This window comes from Aulonocara sp. 'chitande type north' Nkhata Bay, linkage group LG8 (genome assembly GCF_057382095.1).
Source record: "Aulonocara sp. 'chitande type north' Nkhata Bay isolate Kocher_YH1m ecotype deep benthic linkage group LG8, A_spYH_male_GT1.1, whole genome shotgun sequence".
Taxonomy (NCBI): Eukaryota; Metazoa; Chordata; class Actinopteri; order Cichliformes; family Cichlidae; genus Aulonocara; species Aulonocara sp. 'chitande type north' Nkhata Bay.
In genome coordinates, this window is record NC_141351.1 from 8918065 (window position 1) to 8940842 (window position 22778).

The 22778-nt window shown below is 41.2% G+C and overlaps 6 protein-coding genes and 1 pseudogene across 8 annotated transcripts; 5 read left to right on the plus strand and 2 right to left on the minus strand.

Annotated features, from left to right (window-relative positions):
* Nucleotides 1–13: 13 nt before the first annotated feature.
* gnptg (N-acetylglucosamine-1-phosphate transferase subunit gamma) lies at nt 14–3467 on the plus strand. Its single transcript, XM_086303275.1, has 11 exons — nt 14–173; nt 262–316; nt 396–463; nt 936–990; nt 1125–1208; nt 1306–1399; nt 1817–1931; nt 2003–2085; nt 2761–2889; nt 2984–3065; nt 3142–3467. Exons 1-11 carry the CDS (start codon nt 107–109, stop codon nt 3219–3221), a joined length of 912 nt encoding a protein of 303 aa, XP_086159401.1. The 5' UTR covers nt 14–106; the 3' UTR covers nt 3222–3467.
* Nucleotides 3135–14858, minus strand: chlsn (cholesin). 2 transcript variants are annotated; one of them, XM_086303277.1, is made up of 6 exons: nt 14708–14858; nt 14381–14517; nt 14190–14303; nt 7594–7805; nt 5330–5411; nt 3135–4963 (listed from the first exon to the last, which is right to left on the minus strand). In XM_086303277.1, exons 1-6 carry the CDS (start codon nt 14841–14843, stop codon nt 4784–4786), a joined length of 861 nt encoding a protein of 286 aa, XP_086159403.1. In that variant the 5' UTR covers nt 14844–14858; the 3' UTR covers nt 3135–4783. The 2 variants fall into 2 exon arrangements, with proteins under 2 accessions (XP_086159403.1, XP_086159404.1); XM_086303278.1 differs by having other exon boundaries at nt 3140–4963; nt 14190–14300.
* LOC147323105 (uncharacterized) lies at nt 8370–10519 on the plus strand. Its single transcript, XM_086304754.1, has 2 exons — nt 8370–8568; nt 8906–10519. Exons 1-2 carry the CDS (start codon nt 8566–8568, stop codon nt 9983–9985), a joined length of 1083 nt encoding a protein of 360 aa, XP_086160880.1. The 5' UTR covers nt 8370–8565; the 3' UTR covers nt 9986–10519.
* Nucleotides 12691–13785, plus strand: LOC147323106 (G protein-coupled estrogen receptor 1 pseudogene; annotated as a pseudogene).
* Nucleotides 14859–15243: 385 nt separating the features above from the next.
* uqcc4 (ubiquinol-cytochrome c reductase complex assembly factor 4) lies at nt 15244–17087 on the plus strand. Its single transcript, XM_086303280.1, has 2 exons — nt 15244–15430; nt 16320–17087. Exons 1-2 carry the CDS (start codon nt 15345–15347, stop codon nt 16642–16644), a joined length of 411 nt encoding a protein of 136 aa, XP_086159406.1. The 5' UTR covers nt 15244–15344; the 3' UTR covers nt 16645–17087.
* Nucleotides 17088–17254: 167 nt separating this feature from the next.
* h3f3d (H3 histone, family 3D) lies at nt 17255–19156 on the minus strand. The gene is made up of 4 exons (XM_086303279.1): nt 18998–19156; nt 18113–18255; nt 17809–17962; nt 17255–17717 (listed from the first exon to the last, which is right to left on the minus strand). The coding sequence occupies exons 2-4, from the start codon at nt 18238–18240 to the stop codon at nt 17589–17591; spliced, it is 411 nt and encodes a 136-aa protein (XP_086159405.1). The 5' UTR covers nt 18241–18255; nt 18998–19156; the 3' UTR covers nt 17255–17588.
* Nucleotides 19157–19987: 831 nt separating this feature from the next.
* Nucleotides 19988–22194, plus strand: lg8h8orf33 (linkage group 8 C8orf33 homolog). Of its 2 annotated transcripts, none has more exons than XM_086304755.1 (5): nt 19988–20054; nt 20465–20901; nt 20987–21077; nt 21271–21417; nt 21499–22194. In XM_086304755.1, exons 1-5 carry the CDS (start codon nt 19988–19990, stop codon nt 21711–21713), a joined length of 957 nt encoding a protein of 318 aa, XP_086160881.1. In that variant the 3' UTR covers nt 21714–22194. The 2 variants fall into 2 exon arrangements, with proteins under 2 accessions (XP_086160881.1, XP_086160882.1); XM_086304756.1 differs by lacking the exon at nt 19988–20054 and adding an exon at nt 20061–20255.
* The last annotated feature ends 584 nt before the right edge of the window (nt 22195–22778 follow it).

A 22778-nucleotide genomic window follows, 5' to 3' on the forward strand; every position in this document is an offset into this window, starting at 1 on the left:
CTCACGGCTTATTTTGATCACGTGGCGTGTCACCTGACCGGAACGAGCAAAAGAGGAAATGTAGACAGAAAAGTAACACTTTAACGCCTTCATAACGTAAATAATAATGCGTTGTTTCAGTTACCGAGTAGCTCATTTAATAAGTTTGTGTTTTGTCTGCGTGTATCTGTTCAGTAAGTACAGCTTTACTGCGCAGCTTCATTCAGAGATTTTAATCTAAACAGAGCTCGTGTGTCTGATCTCGGCTTGTTTTTAATGCAGTTAACTATGGATCCGCCGGTAAAATGAAGATAGTCGAAGAGCCAAACACATTTGGGTACGTGAAGCAAAATAAGTTCACATTGTGCAGTTTTGTTGACTTTGGCCTGCTGCTAATGGATCTACTTTGTGTCCAGGCTGAACAACCCTTTTGTGGCTCAGGGCAGCAGACTGCAACCTAAAGTGACCCCAGCTCCAGTGTCTGGTAAAACAAACTCATCATTTAAATATTTAAACATAAAGAGGAAAGGAGGCGTAGATTTCTGACTTATAAGTGTATTTCATGAGTTTTCCTCCATTCATACCATAGCAAAACCTTTGTCTTATAGTTGTAGTACACTCAAGGTGATGAACTACCAGAACTTTTTTCTGGCATTTCTGACATTTATTTCTCACAATTTAAGCCCAAAGAGTCACGCTGACAGATTTCTTTTGTTTGCTACAGCAGCATTTCTTTATCTTTGCACTTCTTTTTTCTTATATTGTGACATTTCAGGGATTAAATGTTTTATTAGATTTCTTTACACTGACAAAAGAGGGAGTTTCACTGCTTCAGCCCACTTAATCCTGATGTAAAGCCTCAATTCATTAAATTATATGTAAAATGTTCTAAATGTTGACTAAAGGGTCCTTTAGATTTTCTGTCTCATCATATGAGCAATGATTTCCTCCTTAAGGCCCAGTGCACCTTCATCAGCTTGCTGGAAAGTGCTTCAGTCTCACGGAGTCGACGTATGTATTTAACCTGTCACACAGTAGTATATTCCACCATATCTCCACAGTGCAGACCATTAGCTTATTACATGTTGGATCTGAGCGTCTGGAAAATACAAAACAAACAATAGCATGTTGTCCTCACTTTGCAGGTATAAATATGAATTCTGTCCATTTCACAACGTCACTCAGCATGAGCAAACATTTAGGTGGAATGCCTACAGTGGGATCTTGGGGTAAGAAGCTCCAGAAACAAAACACAAACTAGATGTAAATGTGTGAAGCAAGCTGTTGGCTTCTTGTGGGAGTCAGGTTTGTGTTTGGTCCTTGCAGGATCTGGCAAGAGTGGGAAATGGCAAACAACACTTTCACCAGCATGTGGATGAGAGACGGCGACACTTGTGGAAACAGAAACAGAGAAACAAAGGTATCTAAACCTTTAAAATCCTCCTGGTAATCCACTGACAAGATTTTGGGCCCCGTCTTGAATATGAGGCCAACACTTTGCAATGCTAATTACTGCTTGAATGTATTGTGCATGTAAACATAACAACTAGTGCCAAACCGAGTCAAAGACAACTAGCAAATCATCCCATCAGCCCTTAAAGTTATGCTTTTCCTTGTTTTCTGCCATATATTAACTTGCTGTTCAGACCTGCCTTTTACGGGGGTCAATCAATTGGAACAAAAGTGGCTTAGAGTGAGTGGGGGAAGGGAGCTGTTTCAGTCAGTGGAGATCTCGACTAGAGTCTAAGAATAAATATGTGGAACTGGGAATTACTTTCTTACTCAGCAACATGAATAAGAAATTGTGTTTTCTTTCTTTCTTGTCGTGGATCTGCAGGTGATTCTGGTCTGCAGCACAAGAAGCAAGCTCGCTCAAGTCTCAGAGCCCAGTACCTGTGTGTACTCACTAACCTTTGAGACCCCCCTTGTTTGCCATCCACATTCTCTTTTAGGTAAGTTAAGCAGGACTTACTTTCATGCCAATGGGGATAGGGTTACTTATAAATTCTGTGCTCTTTTAAAGTGTATCCAACTCTGAAAGAGGAGCTACAGAAGGAATGGGATGAAGCGGAGCAGGCTCGCTATGAAGGACTTATAACTGAACAGGTGAGGGCCAGTTTGGTAGGTAAACAAATACTGCAGAATGACTTGCTTCCTCTATGCTTTTCATCTATGTCAGTTTATGCCACCTGTGAGATGATGAAATGTAGATGCAGAAAATATAGTGGATATAAACAATAGACTTAGTGAAGCTAAAATTCAAGCGCTTTAAAGCTGCATTCTTTTTAATGGCCACCAGGGGGCGAGTCACCTGTTTGCAAAAAGACGTCCAGTTGTACAGACGTCTAGGAGAAAATAAGTCTACTGCTCACTTGATTTACATTATCAGTAAACACCTTCCAGATTAGTTCATCTTCTCAGCTGCTTAACACATACTGTACTCAAATTTTGTTGAGTACAGTATGTGTTAGCATGTCTATTAGAGTGAAAATGAACATAAAACAGCATACTTGTGATTCACAAGTGCACCCATATTATCATGCAGCATCCTTCAGTTTCCTCATTCATCACATGAGTTTTCAAAACGTCAAAAATATGACAACACCGAAAACGGTCTGTTTACAGCTTTGTGTCCATCTTTTATGTACAGTTATTGTAGCTGAAAATCAGACACCTCTGATTGAGCTCTGTTATGGTACACACATTTCAAGGTGTCCTTTGTTATGTACATTTTAATTATTCGTGGAATGGTTATGTTTACACTTTGTACATGTGCTCCAGGGATACAACAATCTCTTAAAGGATATTTTTGAGGACGCCGGACTGCTGAAGAGTCGGAAAGTAAAAGTCAAGGTTCAAGAGGCAGCAGCTGATTCAGCAAGGCAAAACTCTTTAGAGAAATGTAAAGCGGTATGTAACCTTTCAAAGTAGTATCTCTTCTAACATTACAACAAAATCACAATACAAGCTCAATAGTGTTTTTTTTGGTATATTTTTTCTACAGGACTACCAAAAACTGAGAGAAGAGACTGAGAGATTGCGAGCTCTTCTTACTCAACATAACATTCCTTTTACTTCTGAGACAAGTGAGTGAAGTCAGTCTTCACTCATTTAAGTCTCGTACAGTTTATATGAATGATTTTTTCCCCCTATATGTGACAGATGACGCAAAAGGTACAGTGAGCGTGACGGTTAAGGATCAACACTTAAGAGGAGACAACGGACTCATTGATGTTCAGTGAAGATTACCTGGAGCAAAAACGAGCCAAAGCACCTGAGCGGAGTTTGTTGATCAGCATCAGAGAGACGCATAAAGTAACCGGACAACACTGGTAGAGCTCAGGCTGTTGGTACTGCAGAATAAAATTTTGCAAGCGTAGCTGAGAGTGGGTAATTTCTTTTTTTTGTCGAGGATTCATCACTGAGCTCTCCAAGACTATGAAAAGGCACCATCGTGCATGAGAAATAAAATGAGCTTTGAAAATGTTTACAGTCCAGTTTTGTTTGTCTGTTAAGCCTAAAACAATAAATCGACAGCAGAACGTCATGTCCGTAAGACATGAGGGGAAAATATCCAGCCAACCTGACATAGAATCTAAGAAGCACCTACTGTTCACTGAAGCCTCAACAGAAATGGACAAAGGTAGAAGGGTGGCTGTCAGACAGCTACTTTTCAAAAAGGCAGTCTGGAGAACTATTCCTGAACACTACTTAACACACAGACTTAAGGAGTTCAGATTGTGTTGAAGAGTAAAGGTAGTCACACAAAATATTGATTTTCAAGCTCAGACTGTTTTTGCCTTTTACTCTGCATTTCCATGTTTGCATATTTCAATATCCTGACAAGATATAATAAAATGAGGAGTAAATTTTTTTGTTCATGCATATGCAAGTAACCGAAAAACATCGTCCATATATATATAAAGTGGCTGAAAAGCATTTATGTCTTTGTGTTGTATTTGAGTGCATTTGTATAGGAAATGAAGTCATCACAGCTAGGCTAGATATTGACTTTGTTTCCTTCCTCTGTGTTTGTGTCCTATATTAAGACTCAAACACATGTTCCTGTCATACTGCACTCAAAGAAGTAACAGCCGGTCATTTCCGACTTCACTTTTGCCCGATTGAGATACGCACAACACAGCTATATTAATAGTCTGTGAAAGATGCGGATAAAATTAATCACCCGCACACTTACTGAGTTAGTCACAAAAACCAGATGATAAGCAAATATAAAATGTATGTAGAGAACATAACCCAGCGGTCTGGTATGTGTTTGCTACTGTGATTACAAGGAGAGTGCAAAAGAAAAGTTATTCAGTTCAGTGGCTTCACTGATTATGGGCCTTGACGTGCACAAACATGTCTTAGCTACAAACATTCCTGAGATGTTACTCAAAAGGTCTTCCAGCTATCTGTTTGACTTTGAGGGATTCACATCTCTCCGAAGTGATCTGCCCATACTGGCAAAGTTGAACAGTAACCTCTGAGTTACTTGCTGGAGTTGAAAAAAAGATTTACAAACAGCTTCTGTACATTTGAATAAAACATTAATCTGCCTTCATAATGTATGACATGGCTTTCCTGACTGATAACTACCAACCAACATAACACACAAGTAATGTAAAGAAACAGAGGTGATAAAGTAACACTTTTAATTATTAAAACAGGTGAATAATACTGGCAACACAAACAGGGACCGTTTATTTAAAACCTCTTTAGCCCAAGCCTTAGATCAGGCCGATCCTTCAGTCCTGTGAACAGAGTTTAGTCTTTTTGCGAGTCTCTCTGTAATATTTGTGGCTCAGGATAATAGCTGGATAACTTCTCTGGCTCTGTGTGCCCTCTGCTGGATGACTGTGTCTTCTGGTGCTTTTCCAGATTCCTCCACCAGGGATAAGGCCTTCTGCACGGTTGTGTCCTTCCCACTTCCACGAAGCCCCTCCAGGTACTGAAGCAGCACCGAAAACGTGTCGTCTGGAATCTGAGAAGAACCTACTTTAATCTTGTTGATTCTCTGTATACATATTATACAGGGTGACAAATCATTACGATACTAGTGACGCTAATGCGGAGCATCTCCTGTCAGTGTTCTCTTCAGACAGATTCAAAAATGAGGATAACATGAATTACATGAAAATGTTTGTAAACATTTCAACTTCTTATAGCTTTACCATTTTTACTTATTCTCTTCTGCTTAAAAATGACAAATAGTTTTGGATTGAGAATAGAGAGTGTTATTTAATAACAGAAAGAGGAAGAAAGAGCGTAGCGGTTGACCAGTCTAAAACAAAGCTGAGAAAACCCCCTGTCACCCCCATCGTTCAGGAGGAATGTTGGGTAATTTTACCTTTTCAGAATCAAAGACGTGCTGCAGTAACCACGTCTGCCTCGTCTTCTGGAACTTCCACCGTGAACGGTTTTCAGCCCAGCTGCAAAGGCAAAAACCACTGTGGGCTGCAGTGTAACTATTGCAGAAAGTACATACTTCCACCCCCATGATTCACTACAACAACAACTTATCAAATGCTAGAATTATGAATCATTTCTGAGAAAGTCTTCCCGTGTATGTTATGTTAAGAGAATCCAGTGATCGAACTATTTATCTGCTGTGCTGGAAAGATTTGGGTTCGGTTCAAATTTCATCTCATGGATCAAGTACATATATTTGACTCCTGTTGCTTCAGTTTGTACTAATAGCCAGAAATCGAAACCATTCCAACTTAAACGAGGCACACGACAGGGTTGCACCCTTAGCCCGTTGATATTCAATCTAGCTATTGTCATGTCTCTGGTTATAAATTAAATATGTTCAATAGTGAACTTTGTCTGTTCAATGAAGAAGTGTTTCAAATAGATTTGTCTGGTTTCCCTTTTAAAGTGGTCAAAGAGCAGTTTACCTGTTTGGGTATTACAATTACAAGAAAGTATAAACAACTTCTCAAAGCCAACTTTTTTACGCTATTGAAGAATGTCAAACAAAGCCTTCAACAGTGGTCACCCCTGAACAAAACTCTAGTCGGTCGAATTAATTCGATTATAAAATGAATATTCCTCCTAAGTTTTTATATTTATTTCAATCTTTACCAGTCTTTATCCCTAAGTCCTTCTTTACAGACCTCAATTCTATAATTTCCTCCAACCTTTGGAAGGGTAAACGACCTCAAGTAGCTAAGGTGCATTTACAGAAGCCTAACCTTGAAGGGGGTCTGGCACTCCCCAACTTTCGCTTTCACTATTGGACTGCCAATATTTGCTCCCTGACCTACTAGTTAAAATCATGGCCAGCCAAGCGGGCCCTACCACTTGGCTGGCCATGGAGTTAGAATCAACTCAGGGTATTTCTCTTGCCTCCTTTCTCGGTTCTTCTCTCCCTTTATCCATTGACAACTTCAATGGCCAATGGACTTCACATATAATCCGATAATTCAGCACTCCCTCAGGGTGTGGGCTCAGTTCAGGTGACATTTAAATCTTAAAAATGTCTCACTTCAAAGCCCCATCTTATCAAATCACCTATTCCTCCCTCCCACTTTGGACAATTTGTTTCAGGTCTGGTTTCGAGCAGGTATTATTTACTTTAAAGGTCTCTTTATACACAATAGCTGTCAGCAAAATACACTCTTCCCAAAACTCACTTTTTTTTTTTAGATATTTACAACTCAGGCATTTTTTGCAATCCCACCTCTCAAATTTTCCAGAAGCTCCAGCTGCTAACTTACTGGACGAGCTCCTTAGTTTGCAACTCTCAGGCAAAGGTATAATCTCTCACATCTATAACAAACTGTGCAGTGTAACTTCAGCTCCCTTTGAACGCCTCAAACACACATGGGAGAAGGAGTTAGGTATATCTATGTCAGATGACGTTTGGGATTCAGTCCTCTGGTAAATTCCACATCACTCTGTGCACGCCCCTCCCTATTACAATTCAAAGTAGTTCATAGGGCCCACTTATCTAAATCCAGATGAGTTTTCTGCACCGTGAACAAGGCTGCCGGCCTGAAACTGGCTCTCAACCCCCTACTTGCTCTCTTTGGTACAGTGGGTAAGGATGATAAGTATATCACCGGGGCAAAACATCGGGTGCTGTCTTTTGGTTCCCTCCTGGCTAGACGTGCCATTTTGACGAGGTGGAAGGCTGCTGCCCCGCCCACCCATGTTCAGCGGCTTGCTCATCTCATGACGTGTCTCAGTCTTGAAAAGGTCCAGTGCTCCAGCCAGAATAAAAACTTCTCTAACCTTCAATTTAAGGATCTTCCTGCTGACTATCACATTTGCTTATTCCATAGAGGTCAGACGACCTACCATTCTGTATGTTTTACTGTGTTAATGGGAATGTGAAGCTCAGTTGTGTTGCAGCTAACTTCTGTGTGGTTTGCAAGGAAAGGTTTTGTTGGTATCAATCGCCCCTCTTTTTTGTTAACAGTATTCATAATTGTTCAATAAAAATATTTTGAGTAAAAAAGAGGATCCAGTAATCTAGTGGTGAGCTTTTACAACATAAAAAAAAGAATAATTATACGATATCCTGGGTTTTAATTCATAAATCAGCTGCTACACATCCCATAATGCATTTTGATTGCATCCTGGTAATCCTCTGGACCCTATTCTTACCACGTGAGGTAGTCTAAGGCCTGCTGTTGTGCACTGGGTCCAGATGGTTTTGTTTGCTCCAAAGTCACTCCCTCCGCTTTGAGCCTTTTCTTCTCCTCCTTTTTCCGAATCTTCTTCAGCTTCCTCTCCAGGACCCTCTTCTCATCGGGACTCAAGTCCTCGAGCCCCTCTGCCTCAGCTGTCCTGAGGGGACAGCTGGGTGGATCAAGAACCTGTCACAACAAAGCAAAGCAAACACACAAATAAGTCGCAGCGAAAATGAAATCATTTGATCGCAAACTGCTCCTTATGCACATGCCAATTTTAACTAAATGCAAACTAAATGTGACATTTTACTGTGTTTTTGCAGACAGATGAGTCAAAAGTCAAAAGCAGTTTTCAGGTTTAGATCACTTCCTCTTGCTCTGCAGCTCTGGGCAACGTTTCCTGTGCATACAGTATTACGAGTTCACCATAGCACGCTTTTTTTGTGCAGTACCCAGACAGTTTCAGCAGTGCGTTCGCAGAGCACACACCACTGTACATGCACTTGGATGGTTTATAAATAGCCAACAAAAAAAAAAAAAAAGACAATGAAACAATTCAGCTTCACAGAACTGCTGAAGAAGTTTTTAAATAATAATAATTTGAAAAACATTTCCTTGTTATAGGATGTAAACACAGCACAACTTAAAGACTTTTATGCCAGAGGAAGTTGAACAAGGGACACACTATGCTCTCCGATTTAGCCGACCTCTGGTGGTGATGAAAAGAAGAAAAAAAAAAGGGAGGGGAAGAAGAGATTTTGGTCACATGGCCAAAAAGTCATTCTGAAAGTATGCTGCCTGGGCATTGCCCACAGAAATAGAAAAGCCTTTTGTATGATGAGCACTTGTGTCCATGCGAACAGCATCGTTTTCGGAGCTTTGACTCAGGCGGTAGCAGCGTCGGGCCGGTGGATACAAAACAGACGAGCGGGTGACGGAAGCAAAAATGGTAAGTGGAAACATGTGTTTCTACTGAACGGGCAGGTCCTCAAAGGGAAGCAAACAAAGACTCAGAGAAAATCCTCACAGAAAACAAAACTACAACTTTTTACTTGATACGTCTTCATACACGGTGTATTTTTAAAGTTCTTTGCATACAGTTAAGATTTTAGCTCAACTTTGAGTTCATTTAGGAAGGAACTGTGTGTTGTAATTTCTGTGTTCCTGTGGAAAGTCTTCATAGTGATTCATGCACGTATATTCAAGTGTTTTCAAATCACTGGACTTCTGTTTTTGAGGAAATCTTCTGATTCTCATCAGTGGCTGTTTTTTGCTTTGATTTTCAGTCTGATTACAGCACAGGCTCGCCTTCCACGCCGACGAGCCCCACATCTCAATTTTCCATCTCTTCTGCCATCACACAGAGCAGCGTCAACATCACAGAGAGCAGCGTCAAGACCACGGACAACTCTGTTTTAGTCAAGATTGCAGCCAATGACTTAATCAGCAATGCAAACTACGTCTACAGTTTGCTTGCTACCTTCGGTCTCTTAGCAGGCTGCTTCCTGCTTTACAGTTTCATTCAGACTTATCGCGCCCACAAGAGGCTGGCTTGGCTCGGCTGCCTCCTCTGGGTGTTTTGTGGCTTCCAGCTGCTGCTCCTGCTCCTCTCTTTGCACACGGTGGCCCACAGACCTGCCTACCTAAACACCACAGCTTTAGGCTGTGCCGCACTCTCCTTTACCATCAACATAGCCTCTCTGTGTGGCCTGCTGGTCTTAGTGCTCATGGCATCCGTCGTCACCTTTGATCCTCCATCCAATCACCTGCTGAGAAAGTCTCGTGTCTGTGCGGCACTAGTGGGCATCACTTCTGTACTCATTTCTCTGGTGCTGGCTGGCATTCGTGGACCCAGAGGAGATTTGCAGAAAGAGGGCAACTGTTTGATGGATCCCACCACAGATGGTGTTTCATACGCAGTTGCTAGGCTGTGTTTGGTCTTCCTGATTCCCTACATCCTCCAAGTGGGACTTCTGATAGGTGGCTGTATCCGCCAGAGGGAGTCGAATGGACGTTTCCTCTCCGGCTCTGAGGAAGGCCCTGTGTTCCTGGCGGTCACCGGTTTTACGCTCATCTGCCAGCTCTTCTACAGCGTGGCGCTGCTTAGAGGGGCTCTGATTAATAGTGAAAGACAGCTGACGTTCCACCAGCAAGCATTTTTGAGTGTGTCTGAGTTTGTGCTGTTCTCAGGGAGCAGCGTGAGCCTGCTGCTCGTCCTGTTCATGCACAGGCCATGTCGGGAAAGCCTCTATGGAGTGATCAGGCGGCTGCGGGACTGCTGCCGACGTCCAGGGCCACAGCCCAACAGGAACATCATAGCACCGCACATTGAGATCACAGACACTCTGGAGGACATCGAGTCTTAAGAAATGTGTCTGTTTGCTAGGACAGAGCTCTTCCCATGCATCATATTTAATGTCTTACCTGTTATGGACCACCTCACTATCTATCCAGTCACTGAAAGCTTGCAGAACTCTCATCAAATGTATTTTTTTTAACATTTCATTTACAAAATGTACAAAAAGAGGAGAAAAAAAATGCTTTATATCTTGGTACTGTGCATCATCTTGCCATGTTATGTCAATTCAAATGATTTATTCCTTTAATCAGGGAATTAAAAAGGAGCTATTATTACATGAGATTCTGTATGAATTTTTAACCTGTTCCCAGGAAAATGTCTTTTCTTGGAAACTCTGTTTGCATAAGCCTGATTTACACAAAAGTCCATTAAGACAAATGCTTGGAAAAACCTCTGCAGCTCCCTGAAAGCCACATAGGAAAAATTAAGTCTAGGAAAACCAAAGTCAGAGTCTATATTTATGCCAACAGTGTCAACGAGCCCTCATGTAATTATGCTTGAATAAAAATTTTTTAAAAAAAGTTACTGAATCAGATGAACACTTTTCAAGAAATTCATGGGCACCAGTTCTAGGAATAAGCGATCCGCGTGGATAACGTTTTGCATCGGTGGCAACACGGAGCGACACAAACCCAGGAACCAGGAAAGTGAATGCAGGAGCAGAGTTCATTAAGAAGCTGGTCTTAACTTAACTGTCACAACAGTGATTGCTGAAATCGGGGCTCTTATGAATGCTACTTACAGTTTTAAAATCATCACATATAAAGTGATAAAAGATTCAGACACCACCCTACAAACCAGAACAAAGCGCACAGTTTGTGTTCCTGCACAAACCGTCTTTCTGGGGCTTTCAAGTAATGTGAAACAAGGAGACACTAAGTGAAATTATGCATGTCTGCATGTCCACCTTGTTTAGTGTAAATGTGCTGTCCAGAGACAGATCGACTCCCATGTTTACATATTTTAACATTACACAATCATGACCGTGTTTGCGTGCTTTCGTGCCAGTGTTGACAAGACGACCTCATGTCTCAAATTGATATAATCATAAGCAATAAAATTATACCCACACACTGATAAAAATAGGGGATGATCAAACTGCCAAGTGACAGTACTGCCAATAAAAAGTAGTAAAGGTTTAATTTTAAAAACACTTTTACACATTTGGCTCAACAGCTGCGATATGAAGAAGCGCCTGCATTGTGTGTTTGTGTTTCTTGTTGCAAGTGGTGGGTGGCTGTAAACATTTCTCCGCATTCATACTGAAACCACTTTTTACTGCCAGCGTTAACGGAGAGGGAGGACAATACACGCAGACCGAGAAATCACAGGTGAGTCCAAGCTCTTTTATATGACGCCTTAATTTGTTTATCACCAGTTTAGCTTTCCTTATAGTTTCCAAGTATCTCCTCAGCATGTTATGGCTTACCTGTTTGATATTAAACGCTTTGAACTAACATACAACGAATCCTACAGCCTGGAGGTGCTTCTGGTTGGGAGTTTAAATTTCTAAACGCTCGTAAGCATCTTTAAGATCTGATAAGTTAGATGAAGGATCTCGGAAAGTATTCTTTTTGACTGTATGAATATATTCAAAGCGGCTGCACTTCAAACAGATACACATCCACTTAAAAGTCGCATCAATAATGAATTTTTATGGGATATCTCTTCAAGGGTACGGTCAACTAGACAGTATGAGTGCTCGTTTCAGCTCTGCTAACATGACAAGTTAGCTTTGCTCATCTTACATGAGGCAACATAATGTGTCACTGCAGTACCTCTGCTTCTGTTTCCATTAAAAACGAATCAGTGATTAATGGTTTAATTAATCATTCTTTGTCATTTGTTAAAGGCGAGAAAATTCTGTGATGCTCCCAATGTTTGGGCAATAACTAGAGCTGAAGTAAAACACAGTGAACTATCACATAGTTTTGTAATTTGTCACATTAAAATGATGATTCAGACGGCTGCTATCTAGACAGCACGACCTGCCCGCCACAGCGAGCAAAACAATCTGTGTCACCTCTTAGAAGCAAGCCAGTGACAGCCAGTCACATTTCACTCAGTTTTATTTGGTTCAGTTCAATACAGCAATGCTCTCAGTGCACGTAACTTTCTTTTGAGCAAGCCCTTGGCAACAGTGGAGAGAAAAAACTGCATTGGAAAAAAACGGGGAATTAATGTATTTATTGATGTTGTGTACAGAATTATTACGTCCTGGACGTCTACTTTTCGGCGCCCAGTCCCCAACCGGTTGTGGCAGATGGCTGCCCCTCCTTTAGTCTTAAGGCTGCTTCCTGTTAAAAGGAAGTTTTTCCTTCTCCCTGTTCCCAAGGGCTTGCTCACACGGGTCGTCTGATTGTTGGGGTTTGCTCTCTAACATTGTAGAGTCTGTACCTTACAATATAAAGCCCTTTGAGCTGACTGTTCTTTGATTTTTTGCTATATAAATGCAACTGTATTGATGTGAATTGAAATTAATTGATGTTTTAAGAAAGTGAAACAGGCTGTTGACTTCATTTCGCTTCTTCTTTCTGTCTAGGGGAAACAGTGGCATCAGCACCTCACTCTATCCAAAAGCTACCGCTCACACAAAGAGGGAACTGATGGTACCGCAGGCTCCTCAGCAACTACTTAGTCTTCAAAAATCTAGGAACTATGGCAACTTAGTGTTTGGATGCTGCTAACAACAGCTAAAGACAAAAGGGGAACATGAACATGACCATAAATGTGGACTACAAAGTCATTGCTGACAATAACTTCAGTGCACATCCAAATGACACACAGGCAGTCGCCTCCGATTGTCCGGAGGCAGCTTCGGATGATTATTATTTTATCAGCCTCATCCTCTCCAGCCTCTACACCATATTCCTGTTTCCTGTCGGTCTTGTTGGGAATATCCTTATTATAGTGGTAAACCTTAACCACAGGGGCCGCATGACACCTCCAGATTGCTACTTCGTGAATTTGGCCATGGCTGACCTCTTTCTGGTAGCTGACTCTCTGATTGAGGTGTTCAATCTTAAGAAGGGCTACTACGACAAGGCCGGCCTCTGCACTTTCATGAACCTCTTCCAACAGGCCAACATGTACAGCAGCGTCTTCTTTCTGACCTGGATGAGCCTCGACCGCTTCGTCGCGCTGACCAACTCCATGGGTCGCAGCATACCACACGCACGGCTCACCTGCTGCCTCATCTGGACGTCTTCGTCCCTGCTCACCTTGCTGCCTTTCGCTGTAGCTCAAGTGCAACACGCCGGAGAGCTTCATTTCTGCTTCGCCAACGTGACTCAGATTCAGTGGCTGGAGGTGATGCTGGGATTCTTGCTGCCCTTCTGCATCCTGGGGGTGTGCTACTGGAGAATAGCACGGGTGCTCAAATGCAGCCTCTGGGAACTAACCAGCCCCCTGCAGAGGCCTCGCAGGCAGAAAGCCCTGCGACTCATCTCAGCCGCTGTGGTCGTCTTCTTCCTCTGCTGGCTGCCAGAGAACGTGTTTATAAGTGTGCACCTCGTGAGGGGCGACACGAACGGGGGCACGCTGTGGCAGGATTACCCCTTGACAGGTCACGCCGTCAGGCTGGCGGCTTTCTCCAACAGCTGCCTGAATCCTCTCATCTACGGCTTCCTCGGGGAGGCCTTTAGGGAAAAGTTGAGGCTTTTTTTCCAGGATAAAAGCCGATGGTCCAAGCTGAACAGGACCCCCTCGAGAAAACCCATCAACGAACCAGCAGCAAAGGACGACAGTATGAGCAACTCATCACATCCAAACTGTGACATCCTCCTGCCAACTGAGTACCCTCCTTGAATAAACTGTATATACATGGTTTCACCAAAACACATGAAAATCATCTGTGCTGTGGGGTAAAAGCGCCATTCAGTGCTAAATATCAAAACATGGATCCTAATTTTTGTACAGATCTGACTGTTTTTAATGTAAAATTGAGACACATCAGTGTTATTTAAATGAATCATGCAAGCATAAAAGTCTCTCTGAACTGAATGACAGCATGTCTCAGTGCCAAAAATTTAAATTTATTACCTGTCAGTTCATTATCTGTGTTATTACATGTTTGCCACGCTGCTCTATGCTTTACCATGATTATGTCACAAAAAAGATTTTTTCACGGTAAAACACTGTAAACTAGCTGACTACCTACAAAGAGCCAAATAAAGTCTTTAAGTCACATTTTCAGCAGTGAACATTCTCACCTCTGCTTGCTCTACGGTTTGGTTCACTTGTTCCTTTTTGCTCTTCTTGTTCTTTTTCCGTTTTTTATCATCTGCTGTGTTTGTTAGCTGAGACATGTGAGCAGGAGCCTCCTGCTTTAAAAACAAAGTGTTAATGATACTGTGACTGATTTCAGGTAGTGCTGTAAAATACCATTCTCTGTGCTACTCACATCTGCATCCATCTTTTTCCTCTTCGTATTTACTTCAGTGTCCATTATTTCTGTACGGTCATCAGATGGACCCAGATCCTTCCTCTTAAGAGGTTTTGATTTCAACGATTTGTCCTTGGCCATGAGATAAATTACTCCTGCAAACCAACACAAGCGTGTATATTACTGAAGACCAGCACACACGTTTACTGAATGAAGTACACGGACAGACAAGGTTTAAGGTCAAAAGAAACACATTATCCACTTTATGACATAACAACAAGCAGCAGGTATATGGGCTAAACACTACTTTGACCACGTTGTTTTTACTAAAAACCTTAAACCAACCTGAGCTGCGTTGCGTGCCGAACTCTGGAAAGCACACAGGCGCGTGGAAAGTCAACCAGGAAGCGGTGCCGCTCAAGTGAAGCCTGATTGGACGATTGGCTACCCGTGTTTTGTGATTGGTCGGTGGGTGTAACATGTTTAAAAACTCGAAGAACAAACTACTGAAAGAAATCTCAAAATATTAAATGAAGTGGGAACCTGGAGACTATTTAAAATCAATAAATAATAAATAAATACATAAACACAAACCATAATAAAACAAACAAAAAACAATTCACTAATAAAAAAGAAAGAATATTATAAATAAGACAATACGCTGTAGCTCAAAAGTACTTAAAATGCTCAAAAATAAAATAAAATGCAGACTGGTGGTACGGTGTAAAATCGAAGTAATTATACTTTCAAGCCTAAATGTGCCATTATCTTTAGATATAGTCATACTACTGCTAATAATAATAATAGAATAATAAATTATTCTATGGGTTAGAGACAGCCGGTCATAACCAGCGTCTCTCGCTGTTTCTGGCCGGAGAGAATTGAAGGTTGCACAATGGTGTGTTACATGACCTGACTGAAAAGGTTTTGCTGGGCAAACCTTCAGTTTCGTAGTGTTGAGTAAGATGACCGGTTGTCCATCATGTCTATAGCAGCAGTCTTTGCCCGTCTGACACGAGTGGCTTTGAGTCGAGGAACATTTATTCATAGCGGTGCAGCGACCGTGAGGTGAGTGTCAGTATGTGTTTCCCCGGCTCATGGAAAGCATGTATTCAATGTGTAATGGTGGTTCAATGACAGTGTAGTATCTTTAATTGTTGGTCAGCTTTTCTTAATTTTTCCTAGAAGACACACCTTGGTCCTTTGACGTTAATCTAGTTACTAGGCTTTGGATGGATAGCAGGAGTTTTCCTTTCATGAGGACGTATGACTAACTAAAGTACAGTCACCGTCCGTGTGTTGCCGTTGTGTCAGAGGTTAGATTTATCATTTTCAATAGAGCAGCTTCAGGAATTGTCTCTAGGTGGCATCATCACTGTGTTTTGAGCAACAATTTACAGATGGACACACTCCTCAAGTTTTTTAAAGGCTAATTCAAAGGTAAAATGTTATACATAAACTCATTTTTTGCATTGGAATAATTCAGAAATGTTTTTTTCTACTGCTTTATTTATTTATTATGTAAGGAGCTATCTACCTCCTGAACCTATGATCATCTGTATGGTTGATCTTGAACATCAGTTTCTATAAAACATCTATTGCATATTATGTGCGTCTATGGATATTTGACCTCTGGAAATGTATCATAAATCCAGTGTATAAATGAAAATGATGATCGGATTAATATTTTTAGTGCCCATTAAGGACTATAATCTCCAGCTGTGGATGTTTCAGCTTCTTAAAAACAAAACAGCAGTTTTAAAAAAGTGTTTTCAGTTTCATAAATATATTTCACTTCTAATCTTAAGCAGAAGTCCACAAGTATTAATATCCAAGTAAATATTGTAGTATACTATCTAAGGTGAAGTAGCGTTTAAGTGCACCAAGTGTACTTTCAAACCACTAAGTCTTTCAACCTAAACTAATTTCTTATCTTCTCTGTTTTTCTTGCTGGAAGACTCCACAGTGTGCGGTCTCTAGCTCTGAGCTCTCAGCTGTCGTCCAAGTCCAAACAATCTGCTGATGATGAGGAGGTGAAGAGCGAGCCCATTAAGTTCACAACCAGCAAAGCCAGCCACAGGACCTGGAGAGTCGACCGCTCAATGGGGAGCCAGTACGAGCGTCCTATGTGGAAAGTTGTGCCCATCAGCCTGCTTGCCACCGCCTTCCTGTTGTGGTGCGCTTTCAGGGATGAGACAGACATTGACGCAGCTTTGGAGAAGCAGCTGCATGAGCATGTACCCAGCGTGCTTTCAAATGAAGAGGATACAACTAAAAAATAAAGGCGCTTATTGGAATATGTGGACATATGTTGTATCAGGTTGTATTTATTGTGAATTGTACTGTGTGGACCTGGAACACAAAGTCAATGCTTTGTGTGGAAATAAGGCTGTCCATTGATACATGAATGTCATAAATATTCCAATAACTACAGGTTATTAGTTCAAACCTGGACTAAGAGGCCTCAGTTAAACTCATTCATCCTGGAGTCTAGTTTAACTGTTTTCATCAGGGTCTGGTTTACTCTACAGCTGTTGCAGGCTTTTCTATTTCACATTTGCAGACTGTATCGTTTCAAAATACTGTTCACATTTGGCTTTATTTACTTGTGATGCAGGTTATTACATGATGCTGTACGTCTTAAGTTTAAGAGGTAACATTAATTGGGAAATACTCCTTTTAGCCAGTCATGGCTTACAATGTCAATAAACTTGAACAACAGGCATTTGCCAGTCTGTTCTGAATCACTGTTTCAGAGTGCACATGATCACTTGATGAACATCCAACTTGTTAGATCGAAGTTATAGTGCAAAGAAGCCCTGGCATTGAGCCAATGGGTCTCTTAAATTTGTACTTGTACCCAAGGTTGTCTGCAGTAAACTTGAGTCAGGGTGAGGTAGCAGAAAGTTTATTTACAGCACAATGAGAAATCCTATGACATGCACACACAGGATTAAAAAGATACAGACCCTAAAATACATTTGCAGACCTGAGGAAGGAAGTGAGATATTCTGCTTTAGGAGTTACAGATATCAAGCACTACTCTACAGCAAACAGGACAGCTGAAGGAAGAGTGTGTGAAATGGAAATACAAAAAACATGCCTCAAACTACAAATCACTTAAGGTGGCACACATGCTGGTAAATAGTTCAAGATTTACAAAACAAACCCCAGTCAGTCCCCCACCCACCCCCAACCCAATAAAAAGATAAAAATCCAAAAGCATTTATGCTCTCTCCCCTCTAATTCGCCTGGCAAGCTGAATGTCCTTGGGCATGATGGTGACCCTCTTTGCGTGAATGGCACACAGGTTGGTGTCCTCAAACAGGCCGACCAAGTAGGCCTCGCTGGCTTCCTATAAGAAAGAGCAAAGAAAACATTAAATACTAGAACAAATTAGAACTTGAACTTGTTGTTCATATTTTAAAACAGATGCATTTTCTGACCTGGAGAGCACCAATGGCTGCACTCTGGAAACGAAGATCCGTCTTGAAGTCTTGAGCGATTTCCCTGACCAGACGCTGGAAAGGCAGCTTCCTGATGAGCAGCTCAGTGGACTTCTGGTACCGACGGATCTCACGCAGAGCAACAGTACCGGGCCTATGAAACAAGCCATATTCTGAATTAGTGCCCAGAAACAAAAACATTGTAGCAACTACACAGTTTTAGAAAACAAAAGTAAAGTTAGTTTCCACAGCCAGTGTAACCACTTATGCCTATAACAGCAATACAGAGGTATGATTGTTGTACCTGTATCTGTGGGGTTTCTTCACTCCACCAGTAGATGGCGCGCTTTTCCTGGCTGCTTTAGTGGCCAGCTGCTTCCTAGGAGCCTTTCCTCCTGTGGATTTACGAGCGGTCTGCTTTGTACGAGCCATTTCTCACCTGCAAGTCTGAAAAACAAATAAACGTGGATATTTAAACAAAGTGAATTAAAAAAACTTAACAAAAACCCGTTATTTACGTTATAAATCACCGAACGAGAGTCTGTTCCCTTTATGCGGCTCTACCTATGACATGACTCACGTCGTTTAAAAAAAAAAAAAAAAAAAAAGGTGGCGAAACAACCGTCCTACCTTTTACTTCTGTTTACAGTGAAAATAAACTACCATAAAGGGTGCCAACGCCTCATTCATCGGTGGTGTTACCATTATCAGTGACGACAAGTTACAGTTACCACTTTCATGGTTTTATTCAAATATCGTACACAAACCTCTAAGCACCGCCACCATTAAGCTAAAGGAGACACACACGTTTCTTTGCTTGCCTGTCGAGCATTTTTAAAGCTAGCATGGACGGTTGCAAAATGGCGCCAGCTAGTTACCGCGAACATTTACAATACAATTAACCATTTAATGTCACCAAAAACAACTTGGCACTCAGTCGTATAAGTGAACATTAAGATTAGTTTCTAATTATGTAGTCATACCTTAAGAGCAGTCAAATCGGCTAAATTTAAGCCATCAGCTAGCTCTTAGCTACAAAGCGCGCCGTTTTGTTGTCAGTTTTTCGATTAACGATAGTCCCACCGCTTTTCAAAGCTTCTCATCAACACCAAAATTCAAATAGATAATATATGTAATTCACATACTGATGATTTTAAATAAAACCAATAAACAAACATAACAGCCATACCTCGGATTACTTTCGTTGTTCAGGGAAATTCAATGCCTCCTCCTTGTTAGTCACTTCTCTATGTTGCCCCGAGGGCTGAGGAGGTGGTATTTATAGATTAAGCGGAGCAGCGCTCAAAGCCCTCCCCTGAACGTATCCAATTGGTCCAAACGGAAATCCCTAACGGAATATGATTAGTTCAGGAAAAAGGAGGCTGTCTGCCTCTGCGTGTGAAGTTAGAGCGGATCGTCAGATGTACCTTATTTTAAAAAGAAGCATGTCGTTAGGTTGATTTTAATTATTCACCCACAGCTTTTCTCTCTTACTCCACACAGTTATACATATAATTTTGTCTGTGTAATCATAGAACCTGGGAATTCCTTTCTGGAAATATGGTGGTCACTGAACGCCCCCGTCTTTTAACTAACTAAGACAAGCGGGAACAATGCTGCCATACTTTTGTTATAGCCTGCACTATGTGAAAAGGCAAATGAAGTACACAGAAGACGTGCTGAAAAAGCACATGTGTACCTCACAAATCGACATACACGCTCCATACATAAACCTCTTTATATATAAATGGGAAGCTTTAGTGTGATACATAATTCTGGAGCTGACAGAAACTCGTCCAACAGACCATTTCCTCCAACTCTTTGTGCCTGCTGTGAAAAAAAAACGGAGAAGCGGGAGCGGACCAAGTTATCCTCATCACCATCATAAACGAAAAAGGCTCGGTTATTTGTATTTGAAATAATCTAATAATGACGCACTCGAATAAAGCCCTATCAGCACAGTGATATGATTGTACACTATTTATTTACTTATTTAATTATATATATATAAAATAAGCCTTTTTGTTATCTCAGGTAAAAGTGGTTTTAAAAGCTTACATAAATAGACAGTGGTCTTATTTTAAGGATTTTTCCATGAAAATGTAAAATAAAATAAAATAAAATAAAATAAATAGACAAATAAGCGCGAGAGCACAGAACAAGCGCGAGAGCACAGAACATGCGCGGAACGAAGCGGGCGTTGAGGAAGTGTAAGTACACGGACCTCTTCTCGAGTAACACCGGTGGTAAGTGTCTGGTTTGGGGACTGGACATGTTTTTAAAGAGACCGAAGAGCTAAAGAAATTTAAAAAATGTTTACAAACGTATGCGGGGTTCACTGAATATGTTTGCATCGAGTTTAAAAAAAAAAACGGAAAATCGCGTTTCGACCTAAAAACTACAGCTCTGAAGACTCAGCATGGCCGACCAGAGGCTGTTGTACTTCGGTATATTATAACGATATAACACACATGCATGTGTTCGACCTGTTATTACTGGACTGAACGTGGGTTTTAAATCTTTTAAGTGAACTCATAAAAGCAACTGAAACGCACATGAGGGTTTTATGTCGGTGTTATCATTTCTCACAGTTAAAGTGTTGCTCTCAAAAGTGAGATAAACTAATGTTTTTGTGTCCTTTGTTTTCATTCAACAGATATCAAAGCTGAATCGAACAGCTCCACACCTGCTGCAGCCGAGGAGCCCCTCTGGTCTCGCAGCAATAACGTCTTCAGGTTTAACTTCTTCCCTGACAGTTCTCCAGCAGCTTCAGAGAAAGCACCTGCATCGGACAGGACTGAGCCAACAAGCCAGATTTCCTTCACTGAACAGGGCTCTGCTTTTGCCTTCAACTTTCAAATCCCTCCTGCAGAAGACATGGACACAACAGACACTCCAAATACTTCTCAAGGTGACCGACAGTGCGTCCCAGAGGAGAAGCCTCCCCTTTCGCAGGAGGTTGAGTCTCCACCTGAACAATCTGAGCAATCAAAAACAAAGAAGAAGAAAAAGAAGTCAGGGAAGAAAAACTCCTCGAGTATTGAGCCACTGCAGAAGCCAGCTGAGGAGAGTGAAGGTGCTGCAGAGGAGCTGGTCAGTGTGCAGTGCTTTAAAGTAATTACAGTGTGTTTGAGGTGAGCAGTTTGATTGGTTGATTTTATGTCTGAATGTGTTTTAGGGTCAAGAAGAGCAGCTGAAAAGGGAGCTGGACTGGTGCATCGAGCAGCTGGAGCTGGGCCTGAAGTGTCAGAAGGGCACACCGAAGCAGAGTTAGTGAGATTTGTACCTCAGTAGTACTATGATGTGGTTGGAAGGGACATACAGTGAATCCAAGTGTGAACGTAGCCTAGATTAAACTGATATTCAGGATTCTTTAATGTTTAATCTATGATCTAAACAAGGTCATACAAAAAAGTAAACTTCTAAGCATGGTGTCACCTATTGAATATGTTCTCCCTTCAGAGGACGAGGCCTCGCGTGCCCTAAAGACTCTGCGCAGCTCCAAAGCTCCTCTGCCCAAGAAGAGGCAGGTGATGAGAGCTGTAACTGGAGATTACAGAAAGAAGATGGAAGAGGAGAAGACCAAGCAATTCAAACTAATTCAGAGCGGTGAGTGAATTTTGTACCAGCGAATTCATTAAAATGGTTAAAAACTGCCACCGGCTAATGGGTTTCTCCGTGCCCCGACAGAAATCGCATCAGCCCAGGTCAAACTTGTGTCAGAGTCCCCAAAGAAGTCTGTTTTCCACCGGAGAGCTGAAGACAAAACTCAGACATCACTCGCTGAGGAGAAGCTGCAGCGCACTGAAGCTCACTGTGCAGAGCTGACGCCGCAGACTCAAGAGGCGACGCCGGTTTTTGTTCTTATCCCATCGAAGGAGGAGTTTCACTTCAATTTTCTCTGACTTGTCTGTCCTGATGCCAAATCCTTCACAATGCAGCATGCTGGAGATAAAGTGCTACGTAGGCTGGCAGAACGGCACCGTCAGAGATCTGTGGACAACCTTCTGGTGAACGCTGAAGATATGAGGAGAGAAGACGTCAAAATCTCTGTGTTTACAGACAAAACCTTTAACTAATACATTTTTACAAAGCGTGATGCATTCACTGAATTAATGTGATTGCTCAAATCTCAAGGGAAACGTATTCAAGTCCATTCAGGCTGACAGCATGGCGCCTCGAACCATGTTACCATAAATACTGGATTGCTGTCGATTACACCTGAGGTGCCAAAATATCTTGTATATTTAGAAAAACAGACAAATATGTTTTTGTTGGACTTCTAAGATAATAATCATGTTAATTCAGAAAAAATGGTTCAAAGCATTTGAGGTTTTTTGTTTTATATTGCTATATTGCTAAATAAATAAAAAAATTTGTATTTTTGCTTGTAGTGGCTTCATTAAATGCAATGATAAAATGAAATAAACATTTCTAAGTAAAATTGTACAGTTTACAGTTAATAATCCAAATCGATAAATAGATTTTTTTTTCTTCACTAAGGCTAACATATATCTAACATATATTCCACAAAGACTTTATACATTCATGTGAAAAACAAAATGCACCTCATGATTCAGTAACTTGTAGAACCACTTTTAGGTGCAACAACTTGAGCATTAATTGTTTCTTGGGATTAATGTCCTCTCCTGGGGAAGATTATAGCATTATTGCTACAGCAAACTGAAAACCTTCCTTTTCATGTGACTGTATGTACCGCTTTTTATTAAAATGGAAACTAGTTGAGTTGGCTCTGATTTAATCAAGGATATTGTGAAAGTTTAGTCACTAATCTCACTTTATGTTCAATCTTCACTTTATACAAATATTAAAATGTCATTGTTAATGACTGAGTTAAGGTTGATTCTTAAATTGTCCCTTTTTGTGACGTTTTTACAAAGCTACACTCACAAACACAGTTGAACTGTCTCTAAAATACAATACAATTAAAAAAAAACAAAAAAAATTAC

Bases quoted from the DNA above. Each gene is read 5' to 3' on its own strand.
- gnptg (XM_086303275.1), top strand. From the start codon at position 107: ATGCGTTGTTTCAGTTACCGAGTAGCTCATTTAATAAGTTTGTGTTTT. The intron at 464-935 runs GTAAAACAAACT...TTCCTCCTTAAG, and splicing joins GACCCCAGCTCCAGTGTCTG to GCCCAGTGCACCTTCATCAG. The intron at 1,400-1,816 runs GTATCTAAACCT...GTGGATCTGCAG, and splicing joins ACAGAAACAGAGAAACAAAG to GTGATTCTGGTCTGCAGCAC.
- uqcc4 (XM_086303280.1), top strand. From the start codon at position 15,345: ATGTCTATAGCAGCAGTCTTTGCCCGTCTGACACGAGTGGCTTTGAGT. The intron at 15,431-16,319 runs GTGAGTGTCAGT...TCTTGCTGGAAG, and splicing joins AGCGGTGCAGCGACCGTGAG to ACTCCACAGTGTGCGGTCTC.
- chlsn (XM_086303277.1), bottom strand. From the start codon at position 14,843: ATGTTACACCCACCGACCAATCACAAAACACGGGTAGCCAATCGTCCA. The intron at 7,806-14,189 runs GTGAGAATGTTC...TTGTTGTGACAG, and splicing joins AAACCGTAGAGCAAGCAGAG to GTTCTTGATCCACCCAGCTG. The intron at 4,964-5,329 runs GTAAAATTACCC...GGTTCTTCTCAG, and splicing joins ACGTCTTTGATTCTGAAAAG to ATTCCAGACGACACGTTTTC.
- h3f3d (XM_086303279.1), bottom strand. From the start codon at position 18,240: ATGGCTCGTACAAAGCAGACCGCTCGTAAATCCACAGGAGGAAAGGCT. The intron at 17,963-18,112 runs GTACAACAATCA...CTTGTTTCATAG, and splicing joins AAGAAACCCCACAGATACAG to GCCCGGTACTGTTGCTCTGC. The intron at 17,718-17,808 runs GTCAGAAAATGC...TCTTTCTTATAG, and splicing joins CAGCCATTGGTGCTCTCCAG to GAAGCCAGCGAGGCCTACTT.
- lg8h8orf33 (XM_086304755.1), top strand. From the start codon at position 19,988: ATGCGCGGAACGAAGCGGGCGTTGAGGAAGTGTAAGTACACGGACCTC. The intron at 20,055-20,464 runs GTAAGTGTCTGG...TTCATTCAACAG, and splicing joins CTTCTCGAGTAACACCGGTG to ATATCAAAGCTGAATCGAAC. The intron at 21,418-21,498 runs GTGAGTGAATTT...GTGCCCCGACAG, and splicing joins ATTCAAACTAATTCAGAGCG to AAATCGCATCAGCCCAGGTC.